The sequence below is a fragment of the Lithobates pipiens genome, unplaced genomic scaffold (assembly GCF_037356315.1).
Source record: "Lithobates pipiens isolate NorthernLeopardFrog02 unplaced genomic scaffold, aLitPip1_a1.2 Scaffold_19, whole genome shotgun sequence".
In the NCBI taxonomy this organism is placed as follows: domain Eukaryota; kingdom Metazoa; phylum Chordata; class Amphibia; order Anura; family Ranidae; genus Lithobates; species Lithobates pipiens.
The window spans coordinates 224,199,728-224,213,015 of record NW_027507764.1 but is presented as its reverse complement, the minus strand read 5'-3'; the positions used below and the strand labels follow the sequence as shown (position 1 = coordinate 224,213,015).

Genomic DNA, 13,288 nt, shown 5'->3' with positions numbered 1-13,288 from the left:
GTAATTTTTTTTAGCAAAAATTTTAACATGTGTGTGAAAAATGGAAAAAAATGCCTCAGGTGCAGAGTGGTTCAACAAAAAAATAATAATGATGTCCCATAGTGTCAAAAAATAATATCCCACAAAGTAAGTGTCCCAAGACAATCCTTACATATAGACTGTAACTGTAGATGAAGCAGTCCGTTGCAGGGTGTATGTATGTAGTTTATCTTGAGATGTCACCTTAACACTTGTTTAAAAATATCTTGAAATTGTCTGAAATATTAGTATGGATTCCTCCTGACTTTTCAGCTGTGTCTCCGTTCATAGCTGTCTGGCATTCTTCTAAGCTTGACATATTTCAACATTCATCCAGCAAGTCAGAAGACTCTATCCTCTATAGTTCCTATTTGGAGAAAAGAAAAAGTGTCAAGTTTCATCTTACTGAAGCGACACACTAATATTTTTCATTACTAGGTTATTATTACCTGACATCTATTTTATTAGTTTTATACTTTTCTAGGCAGATGCACAGCTGCACAGCTGAAAGTTCCATTGCTTAAAGCTTTTATTCATTATGACAGTGTCTGAGAGTCTGGAATATCAATTATGGCACTACTGTTGGGAGAAGAATAATGGAGATCCCAAAATGTTACACAAAACATTTTGAGTATCCATATGTGTGTGTAAAAACACACATATGAGCGCTTAAAGCCTACCTAAAGTCATAAAAAAGTTAGTAGAACTTCACTGATATACAGTAACAGGGACCACCAGTTGACTGCACATATGTTCAGACATACTTTTGAAAAGGCTTTTTAGTGTATGTCTTGGGGAAAAAAACTAAAACAAGTAGAATGGCAAAGACAACTCTTAATACTTCTCTCCCCAGCAGGCAGTAGGTCCTTATTTCACACTCTTTAAAAGCTGTGGCTTCTAGGAAAACTTTCAGCATTTGACATTTCTGAATGTGTCAGATAGTTGCATTTCACAAAATGCAATTTCAAAACACCGGGAAATGTGTTGAATGTAAGATTTCCAGTGGAGCTGCTAAAAGAGTGAAGTGAGGTCATGCTGTCTAGTGAAGGCATATACTGGTGAAGATTAAAGGCATATTCCACCTTTTGTAAATGGTTAATAAATGCATCCATATTGCAAATAGAGCAAAAAAAAATGCATTTATTAATTATTTGCGGTTTCAGGGCATAGGCTTCTACAGACTATTCCTTCAGGCCCAGGTCTGTGCAGACTTTCAGTAAACATGGTCATACATGGATTGAAATTTGGCTGATTCAGCCAAACTTCAATTCATGTGTGGGCAGGGAGATTGTTCCCGAAGCCGGTCTACTGATCGACTTCTGTATACCATCGTCCTGTTGGTTTTTTCCTGCTATAGCCTGAAATAGCCTGAAATGCTGATCAGTGTTTTTTGATAGCAGGAATGTCTCCTCGAATGTGTGGATGGCAGAGTAGGGTCTGCCTTATGGAGCTGGAAAAAGTATACAATGGACTATGGGTGGTGATGTCACTGCATTTGAACTCCGTTAAGAACTAGGAGTCCTTCTGCTGTGGTGGCAGATCAGACTTGTAGATGTCCATTGTAGGGAGAAGCACCCTGCAAATCATGTCGGAGGATGAGGTAGTTTTTCTATTTGGGGCGGAGGAATGATACCATGTTTCATTTTACATCCTAAATATGGGTGCAACATGAAACAAGTCTTCTTATGACACCAATAAAATACCAACAATACAATCACTGCTGCAAAATGTATCAATGATAAACAAAGCTGTGATAAAACTACCGAAATATAAAGCTCATAAGCATTAAATAAAAAGGAGTACAACTCTATCAGTGCAGCAATACAGTTCAAAGTGCAGATCCTGTGCAAAAATAGCAATTCATATGAGTTCATTAGGTTTCCAACATATAAAATGCATTAACATTCAGTAATGTTACTGCTGTCAGTAAAGGAACTGTTCCTCCAAAAGTAACGCTCATTTAAATGGACAAGAAAAGAAGATCAACATTTAATCAACAATAAAATCACTCACACAGTAGAAGTGATTGCCCAGCACTAAGGTATGTCAGCTCAATCCTCCCCCAGGCTGTCGCACTCTATACCGCTAGTCCCATGTGTGCGAGTGCCTGCCCACAATATGTGATGATGTCACGGTGTTGTAGCCCCCACCTAATGCATTTCATCACAGATGGCCTTTCTCAGGGAGATGGACCTCGGCTAAATGAATTGAAGTAATGAGACTGCTCAAACAGCATTTTCTCCCCCCTCACATTTACTTTGCTCAATTAGATTAGCAAAAGAGTCAGATTGAATAAAGATGTTTTTCAATTTGTAAAGTAACATTAAAATAGCTAACATAAATATAATGTATATATGATATACAGTATGTTAACATGGCTTACTTTTCTTCCTAGATTTGTTCAAGTTCAGAGAAGGAGCAAAATGGTTTTCTCAAAGTGGTCAGTGGGAAGAAAAAAGGCTTTGTACCTATGGATGTTTTGGAAAATATCTGACTGACTTGAATGTTACCATCATCCATGTTTTCAGGGGATGCTGGTCTGCATCATGTGGTATCATGACTAAGAAGAGTCACACTGGCCACAGTGAATGGATACACAGAAGAGAGATAAGAAATCAGAAGATTCCCAGGACTGTAAAAAACCAAGAAGAACAGACTCTAATAGACTGTGTAGTAAAGCATTACAGATTGTGCGTTATCCTTGCGTGGAAACACAAATGCTGCAGTGGTGATAATCAAAGAAGACAAAGCCTCTCTATGTGTCTTAAATAAGCTGCTCTGCGAAGTCTTACATTTTTAAGGGCAGTTTCAAAGGAGTAGTATCAGTTATGTAATTGCCTTTATGGGACGAGCTTCCTTCGTCAGTGTTCTCTTTTGTAACATTGAAGTAATCTATTTACCTCCCTGTACCCATGGTGTAAAAAGTACAGTAGACTGTAAGCTCTATGGGGAAAAAACTGTGCCTGCTAACATTTCTTGTATAGCGTGGTGTAACTTAATTCTTTTTTTTACTCTATGAATCAGGATGGGAACATAAATGCTAATATGCTGTACTTCAGACACATGTATCATGTTTTTTTCTGTGCCAGAGGCATGGATTCTGGTCATCAATATTTACTTCATATGTACACTGATTAATTTATTCAGCATCCTTTTCAACGTCAATGTTACAAAGTACATACATCAGTCACTCCCTTTTGGGATATCATTGCATATGTAATATGAATGTGAATGAATTTTAAGGATACATTTTATGTTTCTTTTTTTACACAATCAGTGTTTGTTATGTTTTCATAATGTGAATAGAATTGCCTAATAATGGAAGCCACATGCTTTTTACAGTTTACAAAATCCCCAGTTATTTTTGCAGGCAGATTTTATTTTATTTTTTTATAAAATCAAAAAGGTTATATGCCCTGGGCAAACACAAGTTTATATAAGAAAATGGTTTGCCAATATGTCAAACAACATAAAAAGACCTTAAAATGTTTAAAATATGTATTTAACAAAGTCTTAACATTTTGAAAGCTATTATATACAGTATGTGATCAGTAATTTCAGTTCAATATTATCTAGGGGAAGGCTGACAGCTGTGTCCTTCAACAGGGTTAGTGCACAGAATGTCAATGGTACAGTGCATCAGCCATTAGACACTATGCATTAGACACTATGCTGCCCATGGCTCACCACCCAAATGAGAAAGCATCTTTGTTCAGACTTAATTCCTTGTATCATATAATTGTTTTAGAAAAGACTAGAATGCATTTTTGAAGGTAGCATGAGGTCTGTTTTGAAAGGAATACTGTAACTACGTTTCACTGTACAGACCACTCTACAGGCGAAAGAGGGCATGATGTTTCCCAGACTAAAGAAAGCCTTCTGACCCCTCTGTGTATTGTTTGACACCACTGTATATCCCTTTCCTTTTACAGTTCTCTTACTGAATTTATCCACAAATATCCATCAGAGACAGAAGACAGAAACAAATGAGGAAAATAATGACCCAATGTGTACTTGATGATGCCCCACTTAACTTACTGGTCTACCTACTATGGTTTAATGTGTGTCGACAAAGCTGTAGTTGGATAAGAACGAAGTTGGCACTTGAAAACATTGCTCCAGGTTTTTCAGAGGTGTAGATTATATTTATGAGAGAACAGGTGACTGGATTAAAATTAACAGGCCAAAAATCAGCTCCAAGCTGGAAAATAGTATAATTTAGCAGATAGGATGGGTTCCCCCAGTTCAAATGCATTTTGTTCATGTTTGAATTTAATTATAAATTGAATTATGTTTGAATTGGTTACAAATTATAGCATGATAGGATGAAGTCCTATAAAAGATCTGATTACAATTCATATAAAAGTTAAAATCAATTATTAATGTCACGTTTAAGGACCCTCACAGTTCCAAAATCCAGGAAATTATATTTTCTTAAGGTGACCCTAGTCTACATATAGCAACAGTGGTCAAACCAATGATAATGGTAACATGATCTGCCAATAGGGGAAATAATCCTGTGACAGATTAGACATTCCTTCATTCATAGACCAAGCTACAGATAGTGTAATCAGTGAAAGAATGGAGGATAGGATAGGAGGGAGTGCATCCCCATCATCTTTAGTGCAGCTGAGCCTGGAGATCTGAAGCTGTTAACACCCACATCCCCAGAAGTTCAATAACAGGAAGAGAATAGGGTAGCCCAGGAGTGAAGATCTCTACAGGATCCAGCAGCCTACACATCATGGGACACACTTCATTACAGGTAAGTAATGTAGCTGAAGCTGTGAAGATTTTTTTTTTTTACTAATGTTCACCTTTAATGAAAGTCTAATAAATCCAAGGTTGAAATACAAAAATAGTTCAGTGCTATTTGAAATTCATAAAGAAAAATGTAGGAAAGCACACAGATCTCCAAGTAAAGCAAAAATGTATCTTGATAAACAATGGACTCCGTGCCTGGACCCCTGAATTAACAAAGGGTCACATAGGCTTTCCTATAAAGGGCACATATCCAAGAGTGTGGTCACAGCAGTCTCTCTGTTGTGGATCTTATGTAAAGACTCAAACCATACACGGAAATCCCATCAGGTTGGTTGGAATGCAGATGATCATCAATATCCCAAGATATAAAAATAAACAAGAAATATCTAGTGCTCTCTGCTATCAAGCATTTAATTGAGTGAAAAAAAGAATTACACTTACAAAAGAGGCACTTCCAATAAGTGGAATGCTTCGAGTGCTCGTAAATAAAATCACATAGGAGATGGCCATGAGTGACGTCATGTAGCTCCTTTCCGTAAAAAATCCAAGGATAAGCATTCTGTAATAGATATTTAAAAATGCAAATAGCCAGGTATGTTGCCGCTTTTTAAGCAACGTGTATTCACCAGAACTAGGCCCTGTAGAAGTTAACTCCATATGTTGACATCTCCAATAGTCAGTGGTGCAACTATAGCCATATCAACTGACACAGCTGCTGAGGGTTGGAGGTGGGGCTCCAGTAGGGAAAATGAAGAATGTAGAAAATCTGTGGGCATATATAGAAAATACAGATCTAGTGCTGTATCTTTAGGAGCTGGAGATGTTGTAGTTGATACTGACACTAACTAAGCCCTTGTACACACGGTCGGACATTCCGACAACCAAATCCGTCAGATTTTGTCCGTCGGATTTTGTCGGACGGATCTTGTCCGAAACTGTTGCATACACACGGTTGGAACAAAGTTGTCGGAAAATTCGATCGTTTAGAACGTGATGACGTCATTTCATTACGATGGGACTACGTTCAGGCTAGTAGCCAATAGCTTTGATGTAGGAATTTGATCTGAGCATGCGGGGCACTTGGTCCGATCGGAACTCTCTACACATGATCAGACTATGTCCGATCGGACCAGTTTGTCGGAATATATTTCCAGCAAGTTGGAAAATTTGGTCTGACGGATATTCCGACGGAAACAGTCCGATGCATACCACACACAGTCGGATTATCTGACAAAACGGTCCAATAGGACACATTCCGACGGATTCTCCAACCGTGTGTACAAGGGCTTAGTGATACTGACACTAACTCCCTGTGAAGTTTACAGCCTAGAAAAGCGAATGGCAGACACACAGTAGAAGTCTTCAGCCCCTCACTGTCCCTGTGCAGCATGCAGAATTTAGAAATTGTTGCAGAATGTCTTAGCAGTACAGACCGGTCCTCTTCCCTATTGTGAAGTAGATGTATTGTCTTCAGAACTTCTGATGCCTCCTGTCCTCCTGACCAGCACACTAAAATGAAGTCTGTATACCAAAATGTTTTTCTGGGGATATAAAATAAAAAGAAAACAGTGCATCTCTTTAGCTAGAAACTGACAAGACTGCTGAGAGGCCACAGAATGATGGCCAGCAGTCAACATCTAAACTTTGCCATGGGGTCAAATTATCTGTATTTATTATCCTGTATACAGTAAAGCAATCTTGTCCTATAATTAAAAACTTCCAACTAAGCTTGTTCCTGTAAAGAAGAAGCAGAATACTTACCTCTCCTATTGACTGAGCTGCCGAATGCTTCTACATTCTCAACCAGTGAAATGGTCCCCAATAGTCCTATGGGAAACCACCACTCCTCAGAGTATAGATTCCTTGGCCATGTATAGTTCTCATTTGTTTCTGCCATCCTCTGCAGTTATGTGGAGGACCAGGGAGATTGACACAGTGTGAAGCATTCATTTACCTGTGGACATCAGAGACCATTTCTCAGGATAGGAGTGGTGTTCACTGGAGTGGTAGGTATTTTGTTTCTTGTTCATGTGTTACAGGTTTATGTTTGCTTGAGACTTTTTAATTATGTGATAGAATTGCTGTTTTCCTGCTAGAGATGAAACCTATTTCTATTCCAACTGCAAGCAGTGACATAAGAATTGGCCACAAAGTAAATCATTTTTTTTCTATACATATATGCATACAGTATTTTATCAGCCTTTTCATGTTATCAGGTGACAGTACATGGTATTACTGAGTTTAGGTTGTAAAAGTATTTCCAAATACATCTGTGTCCGGCAAGTTTTTGGGCAATTACAGATTGGGTGAGCATTTATACTACATACAACTTTGTGTTATTTCCAAATATAAAAGGGTATTTTGATTTGTCTTTATTCATTTTAAATTATAAGAAGACTAAACCCTGGGATAAACTCATTATAGACTATTACACCACCAAGAATGTGTGTTACAAGTTCTATAAGTTTAAAGGGTCATTCAATATGAAAGTGATATTTTAGTGATATCTTAATTACAAGTAGAATCTGTTGGGTGGAGTCAGACCCTAGAGTAATATACTGTATGTCCAAAAGTAAGAATTGCCTTCCATTCTCCCACATTCCTTTGCATGTTCAAGCCCTCCTGTTCTCCTAATTACAAAGTAAGGGCCAGTTCACACCATATGCAGTCCAGTGTGTTTTTTTTTCTGCATCAAAAACACAAGGAAAGTAGGTTATTTGGTTTTTAATGGTATAGTTCAGTGCTTGCAGTTCTAGTGCATTCCAGTTCCAGAAAAAATAGTAGAACACACTGCATTTTTTCTGCACTGGACTGTACTGGGAGGCTGTAAAAAGCTTCAAAAATGCATTGGAACGCACCATAATGCTCCTAAACACACCAAAAAAGGCACCGGAATGCACATGTCCTAATTTAAGGTTAAGAAAAAAGAGGGGGAAAATGCACTGCACTGCATCAAAAATGCACCAAAAATGCACTGGAACGCATTAAAAATGTGCATGCAGAAAAGCATCTGGAATGCATCCAGACTGCATTTCTATTGTGTGAACTGGCCCTAAAGGAAAAATGCCACATGGACAGTAAGATATCCTCATAATGGCCATGCCAGGTTTGCAGACAAATGAACACAAGTGCAGATAATTCAACAATGGTGTCCCAAAAGATGTAAGGAATTGCTAGGTGATTTAACTCCTCAGCATTTACCAAAAGTGTGAAGATCACTTTTTAATGCACTGATCCTTAAGCTACTTACAGCAAACCTTAATTAACACTTAAAGTGGTTGTAAACCGCTAAAGAATACGAACAAAAAAAACCTGTAAGACAACGGCATACTAGCATATTAGGAAATATTTACCTTCAAACTAAGACCTGCCAGCGTCGCCCACTCACTGCTGTGATGGCTGATATCTTCCTCTGGTGTTTCTTCCAGGCGCTGTGAGTGGCCGGAGCCGCGATGATGTCATTCCCGCTCGTGGGAGCCACTGTGTTTTGAAGGTCCGGCTCTGTGAACCAGACCTTCAGAGCGCATGCACCGATGATGTAATCGGCTGCATGCACTCTGAATATCTCCTAAACTGTGCAAGTTTTGAAGATATTCCCAGTACCTACAGGTAAGCCTTATTATAGACTTACCTGTAGGTACAAGTGGTGGAACAGAGTTTAAACCACTTTAAGGTGGTGGTAAGGTCCTGCATCAAATTGTCATCCATATTTTGATCTGGGTTTTTCATTCCTTACTCACAAAAGATTGTACTATTGTTTGACAACATCTGCCTTTCTTGAATTCATGTTGATGGCCACTAAAATGTCTTTAAAGTTAAATCTACAGAACTGTAGCGAAAAGATGAAATTATTGATTCCTCTTATAATTTGGGTACCGTATCTACTTTATGGTCCAGCCACTGGTACCATGCCAGTCAATAAAAGTATATAAGCATTTGAAACCAGTGCTTAAAAATTACTGCAGATCTCTTAAGTGACACTAAACTGTGGTTTTAAAAAAAATCTATTCAAGCATGTATTACTAACTTCTATTGCTTTCAGCCTCCTCTAAATGTCCAAATTCCTTTTTTGGCTGCTCTGATCCGACTTTCTGTTAATGGGTGGCTAAGTTCATTCTTCATTGTGGTACTGTAAGTAGAAATGTAGCCACCCTCTCTTGCTCACTCCCAAGATGAACTATAGGCTATGGTATTTGTAGTATGCATAGAGCAGTGTGTATGACCACAACTAACATGGAAATGAAAGTGAGGGAGAAAAGGAGAAGTTTGGGAGTTCACAAAGGATGTTACAAGGAGACAGAAAAACACAAAAAGAAACAATTTAATGAAAAATTTATTACAGTGCCATTAAATATCAGATGTGTATAGATTACTTATGGAGAATAAGGATATTACTTTGTGTCATTTAAACTTATTAGCCCCATGTCTGAGGACTTCTATGTGGGTGGAGAGAGAAGAGTCAAAGTCCAGCAGTTCAGTACTCCATGAAAACATGAGCATGGCTAGATTTAGTGCCGTCTGCCTGACTTCTGATTAGTTATAGAATAAGCATCATTCAAGCCACTCATACTGAAGTCATCATAGAGGCAGCACCATCATCTTCTGCTGCTATCAGCTTTCTCTTCTTCATTCTTCTTAATAAAAAGTATCAAATATTGTATTTGATACTTCCCATCTTTTATGCATTAAAGAAGGGATAGGGAGTTAGCAGCACAGGCAGTTGCCTTGAACTCTGGGATAAAAAAAATGTACCCTTAGGGTGGGGTTCCCCCACAACGCAAGGGTTAAATGCTTACCAAGTCTACAAGTTAGGGTAAAAGGCTCTAATACAGACCCTATTCCTTTCTTCCACGGCCACCAGTACTCTTCATTTCTCTGTGGATCTCTGGGCTGTAGGTGGGCTGTCTGTGTTCTATTAATCCTGCACTGTAGTTAATGTGACTGGAGCACTTTAAAGAAGAGACTTGCATAGATGGATGGAGCCTACCAGAGTAAGGAATAAGGTAAATATTACACCTTATCCCTATACCTCTAGACTTAACAAGCATTAAACCCTTGCAGTATTCGGATGCCCCACTGCATAAGTAATTGTTTTTTCCTGCTTGGAGTTTGACTATAAGCCCCACTTTTAGGTTTATGTAATGGAGTATTAACAAGATTCCCTTTACTTTTCATATTGTTATTTTTTCAATCTTTAAATAAAACATAGATACAATTATACAAAATAAATTTAATGTTTTTTTGGAATATGTGTAAGTTGCAGACTGTTTAATGTTTTCGTAGGACTGGGCTTTAATATAAGTGACCTAATACTCTCTCATATGATAAGCAAATAAAGCTAAATTTATTTCATTTCAGTGTGATTACCTGCATTATAGATTGTGTGACATCTTAGAAAAAGAAAGGAACGTAAAAGATGGAGAATATTGAACTGAGTACAATAAAAACAAATGTCTCAGAGAAATAAAGATCAAAGCTAATCCTCAGGTTTCATTTAACTTTAAAAAATGTATTTCAAACAAGCTGGTCCAAATTAAATATAAAGCTTCCTCTGAATTGTTAAGCAATGTTCAGCCCAAATCGATTTTGTTCTGGGAGTGGGACAGGATAGTCTTATCCTGCTGCCAGAACACAGCTCTGAATACTGTATTTAGCTAAGGCTGGACCAGTTTGCTCCAAACAAACTGTTTAAAGTTAGTTGAAACCTGGAGATCAATCAACTTTAAACGTTAGCGCAACACTTCTAAGGCACCAACTGCTGATTGCTCCCATACAAAAGGTTTGTTTCCCTATTAATTTACATTTTGGAAAAAATAGAATGCAAATAGAATGTTTTTGGGATCTGCAAAAGTTTTTGGAGGTACTTAACAATAACCATACCACACTTTGGGATGTATTTATTTAAAGCGGGATTCCGCTGCCGTTTTTTTTTTTTTTACCAGTGTCACTGGTGGGCGATTCCTACGGTGTCTTTGCAGTCACGATTGGCGTCTTTTTAACCCCCGGCGTGACGATTTCATTGCTAAGGAAAACTTTTAAAAAAGCAGTCTGGCGGTTTCCATTTTCACTGTGGGCGTTTGAAGCCCACAGGCATTTACTTCCTGGATGCGATGACGCTGAGCTCCCAGCATCCACCGCTCCATCTCGCACATGCTCATTGAGTGTCCTCTTTGTTTTCCTTCCTCTTGCCTCGTGTGCTATAGTGGTAATGGCAGATAGCGCTGCCTGCCCACTTTCAAAATTGCAATTTCGAACACGCCCTCGTCACGTGACCGGCGTCCTCCTTCCGAAATCTCACGAGATTTTGGCATGACTGTGTCCCCCACGGATTCCTGGGAAATAGCTAAAAAAGTTCCCAGGGACCATTGCGAAGCTGATAAACACGCCTACTCCCACGGGAGGAGAGCCCGGAAGTCGGCATAAACATTAAAAATAAAAGGTAAATACTGCATATTATTTTATTTCAATGGTCATAACTGCATCTATGTTCCAAAGCCATTTGAATAAGATGAACTTGCAATTTTCTGTACAAAACCGCTTTAAAAAAATGCATAGTTTTTCACTGAAAAAAATGTACCAGCAATTTAGCTCAATGAATAAGGAGAGAAAAAGAGTGGCTTGGGAGAATACTGCATTATGGGCACTAAATAGAGCTGAGGATAATAGAAAATAAATGCTTATTTCCCTATAGTCTTCATTTCCATCTAGGGCAGGGGTAGGCAACCTCGGCACTCCAGCTGTGGTGAAACTACAAATCCCATCATCCCTCTGCCTCTGTGGCCGCGTACACACGGGCGGACTGTTCGCCCAACTTTGTTCGTCAAACAGTTTGACAAACAGTCCGCTCAAAATTTGCATGAGCGGACTTGACTACACACGATGAACGAACAGTCCGCTGAAACCGTGCGCGATGACGTGAACGGCACGTACGACGGGACTAGAAAAACTACGTCCTATACACTGCAATGCAACCTTCGGCGTGTAAATTCTTTCTGAGCATGCGCGAGACTTAGTTTGACGAACAAGCCTACACACGAGCGGACTGTCCGCTCAAACCAAGTTTCAGAGGACAGTTTTACGGGATTTCCGAAAAACTTTGTTCGTCAGACTGTCCGCTGAAACTGTCCGCTGAAGCCCACACACGAGCGGACTGTCCGCTGAAACACTGTTCAGCGGACAAAGTTGGGCGAACAGTCCGCCCGTGTGTACGCGGCCTAAGAGTCATGCCTGTGATTTTCAGGGTTTTGCAATGTCTCATGGTACTTGTAGTTTCACCACAGCTGGAGGGCAGAGGTTGCCTACCTAAGATCTAGAGAATATATTTTTTATAAATACACCATGTTGAGTATAGTAAAAAGGTTTTCCACATCATTGACCTTAAAAATAGATACCTTATTGGACCCTGATTTTAAATGTATGTCAGGCTTTTTGACATCATGTGTCACGTATTTATACAGCTTAATCCCATCTATGCATAATATTCTCAATTACAGTTTTTAGATGCAACTCCAGCCAAAAAAAATATTTTTTAACTTTTTGGATAGCAGAGGGAAGGGGTTACACCCCTGTAACTTTTGTTTTGCTGTCTGTGCCCCTGTTCAGATGATTTCAGCTCACTTTCCATCCCAATTACAATTGAATTTTGTGGAAACAAGTCTTGGTGATAAAACATCAGTGGAGGTACCTTTTTCCCATAATACAGGAGTGAATTTCCCTTCCTAGGGTTAGATTTCCTGTTGTCTCCCTCCGTTTGCAAGTAGGAGTCATTTTGAAAATCAGATGTTTGTAACTAGGGGAGCGCCTGTAATTGGGAAATGTGTTTTTATTGTTTCTTTATGTTACATAAATTTTACCTTTATGTGCAACTTTATGTTTTTCTTGTTTTCCTTTTTGTTTTTTAAGCATTTGGGTTGGTTTACAGTACACCAAATCTGTGTGCATATTGTTTGTTTGTTTTTTATCTCTGATCTGGAAATGGTACCTATCTAACCAATAGAGATGGATATTTTTACAACAACAAATAAAAGCTTGTATTTCACTAGTACATTTTTCAAAGAGTGATGTTCTTTATACAGTATATGCAAGAATCAAAGTGTACGTCAATCAAAATGGTAAGGCATTTTCTTTAGAAGTCAATGAAAGGAATCTGAAAAAAAAATTGTGTAATGAGGGGCAATGAAAATTGAACACTAATAATACCTAGCCGTTGGAACTATGGCTAAGTATGCGTGCAAAAATATATATTTTTTAAAACAAAATACAGACTTCCAGTTCTGGGGCCGCATGGAGAGGAGGTAAGCAGAGACCGCTCCCGCTGCACCCCTCTCAGAAACCTCCGTAAAAACTGGCAAGCGATCACAGGGGCTCCGCCTCCCTCACCCAGGGACCAGCCGCACCGCAGATGGATTGGTTTGTGGAGAGATCCCACATGCGATCGGCGGCCAAAGCCACTCAGCCTCCCACAGATCCAGCGGCGGCCGCAGCTAATATGGTGCCCGCCCCTAGC

The 13,288-nt window shown here is 39.0% G+C and overlaps 1 protein-coding gene across 1 annotated transcript in view; it reads left to right on the top strand.

Moving 5' to 3' along the window:
* STAC (SH3 and cysteine rich domain) overlaps nt 1–12,826 on the top strand; it is a 378,751-nt gene extending 365,925 nt beyond the window's left edge. Inside the window, exon 11 of the mRNA XM_077491753.1 lies at nt 2,414–12,826. Coding sequence (XP_077347879.1) covers nt 2,414–2,512 — 99 coding nt within the window. The 3' untranslated portion in view covers nt 2,513–12,826. The remainder of the gene's footprint in view (nt 1–2,413) is intronic.
* Nucleotides 12,827–13,288: the final 462 nt, after the last annotated feature.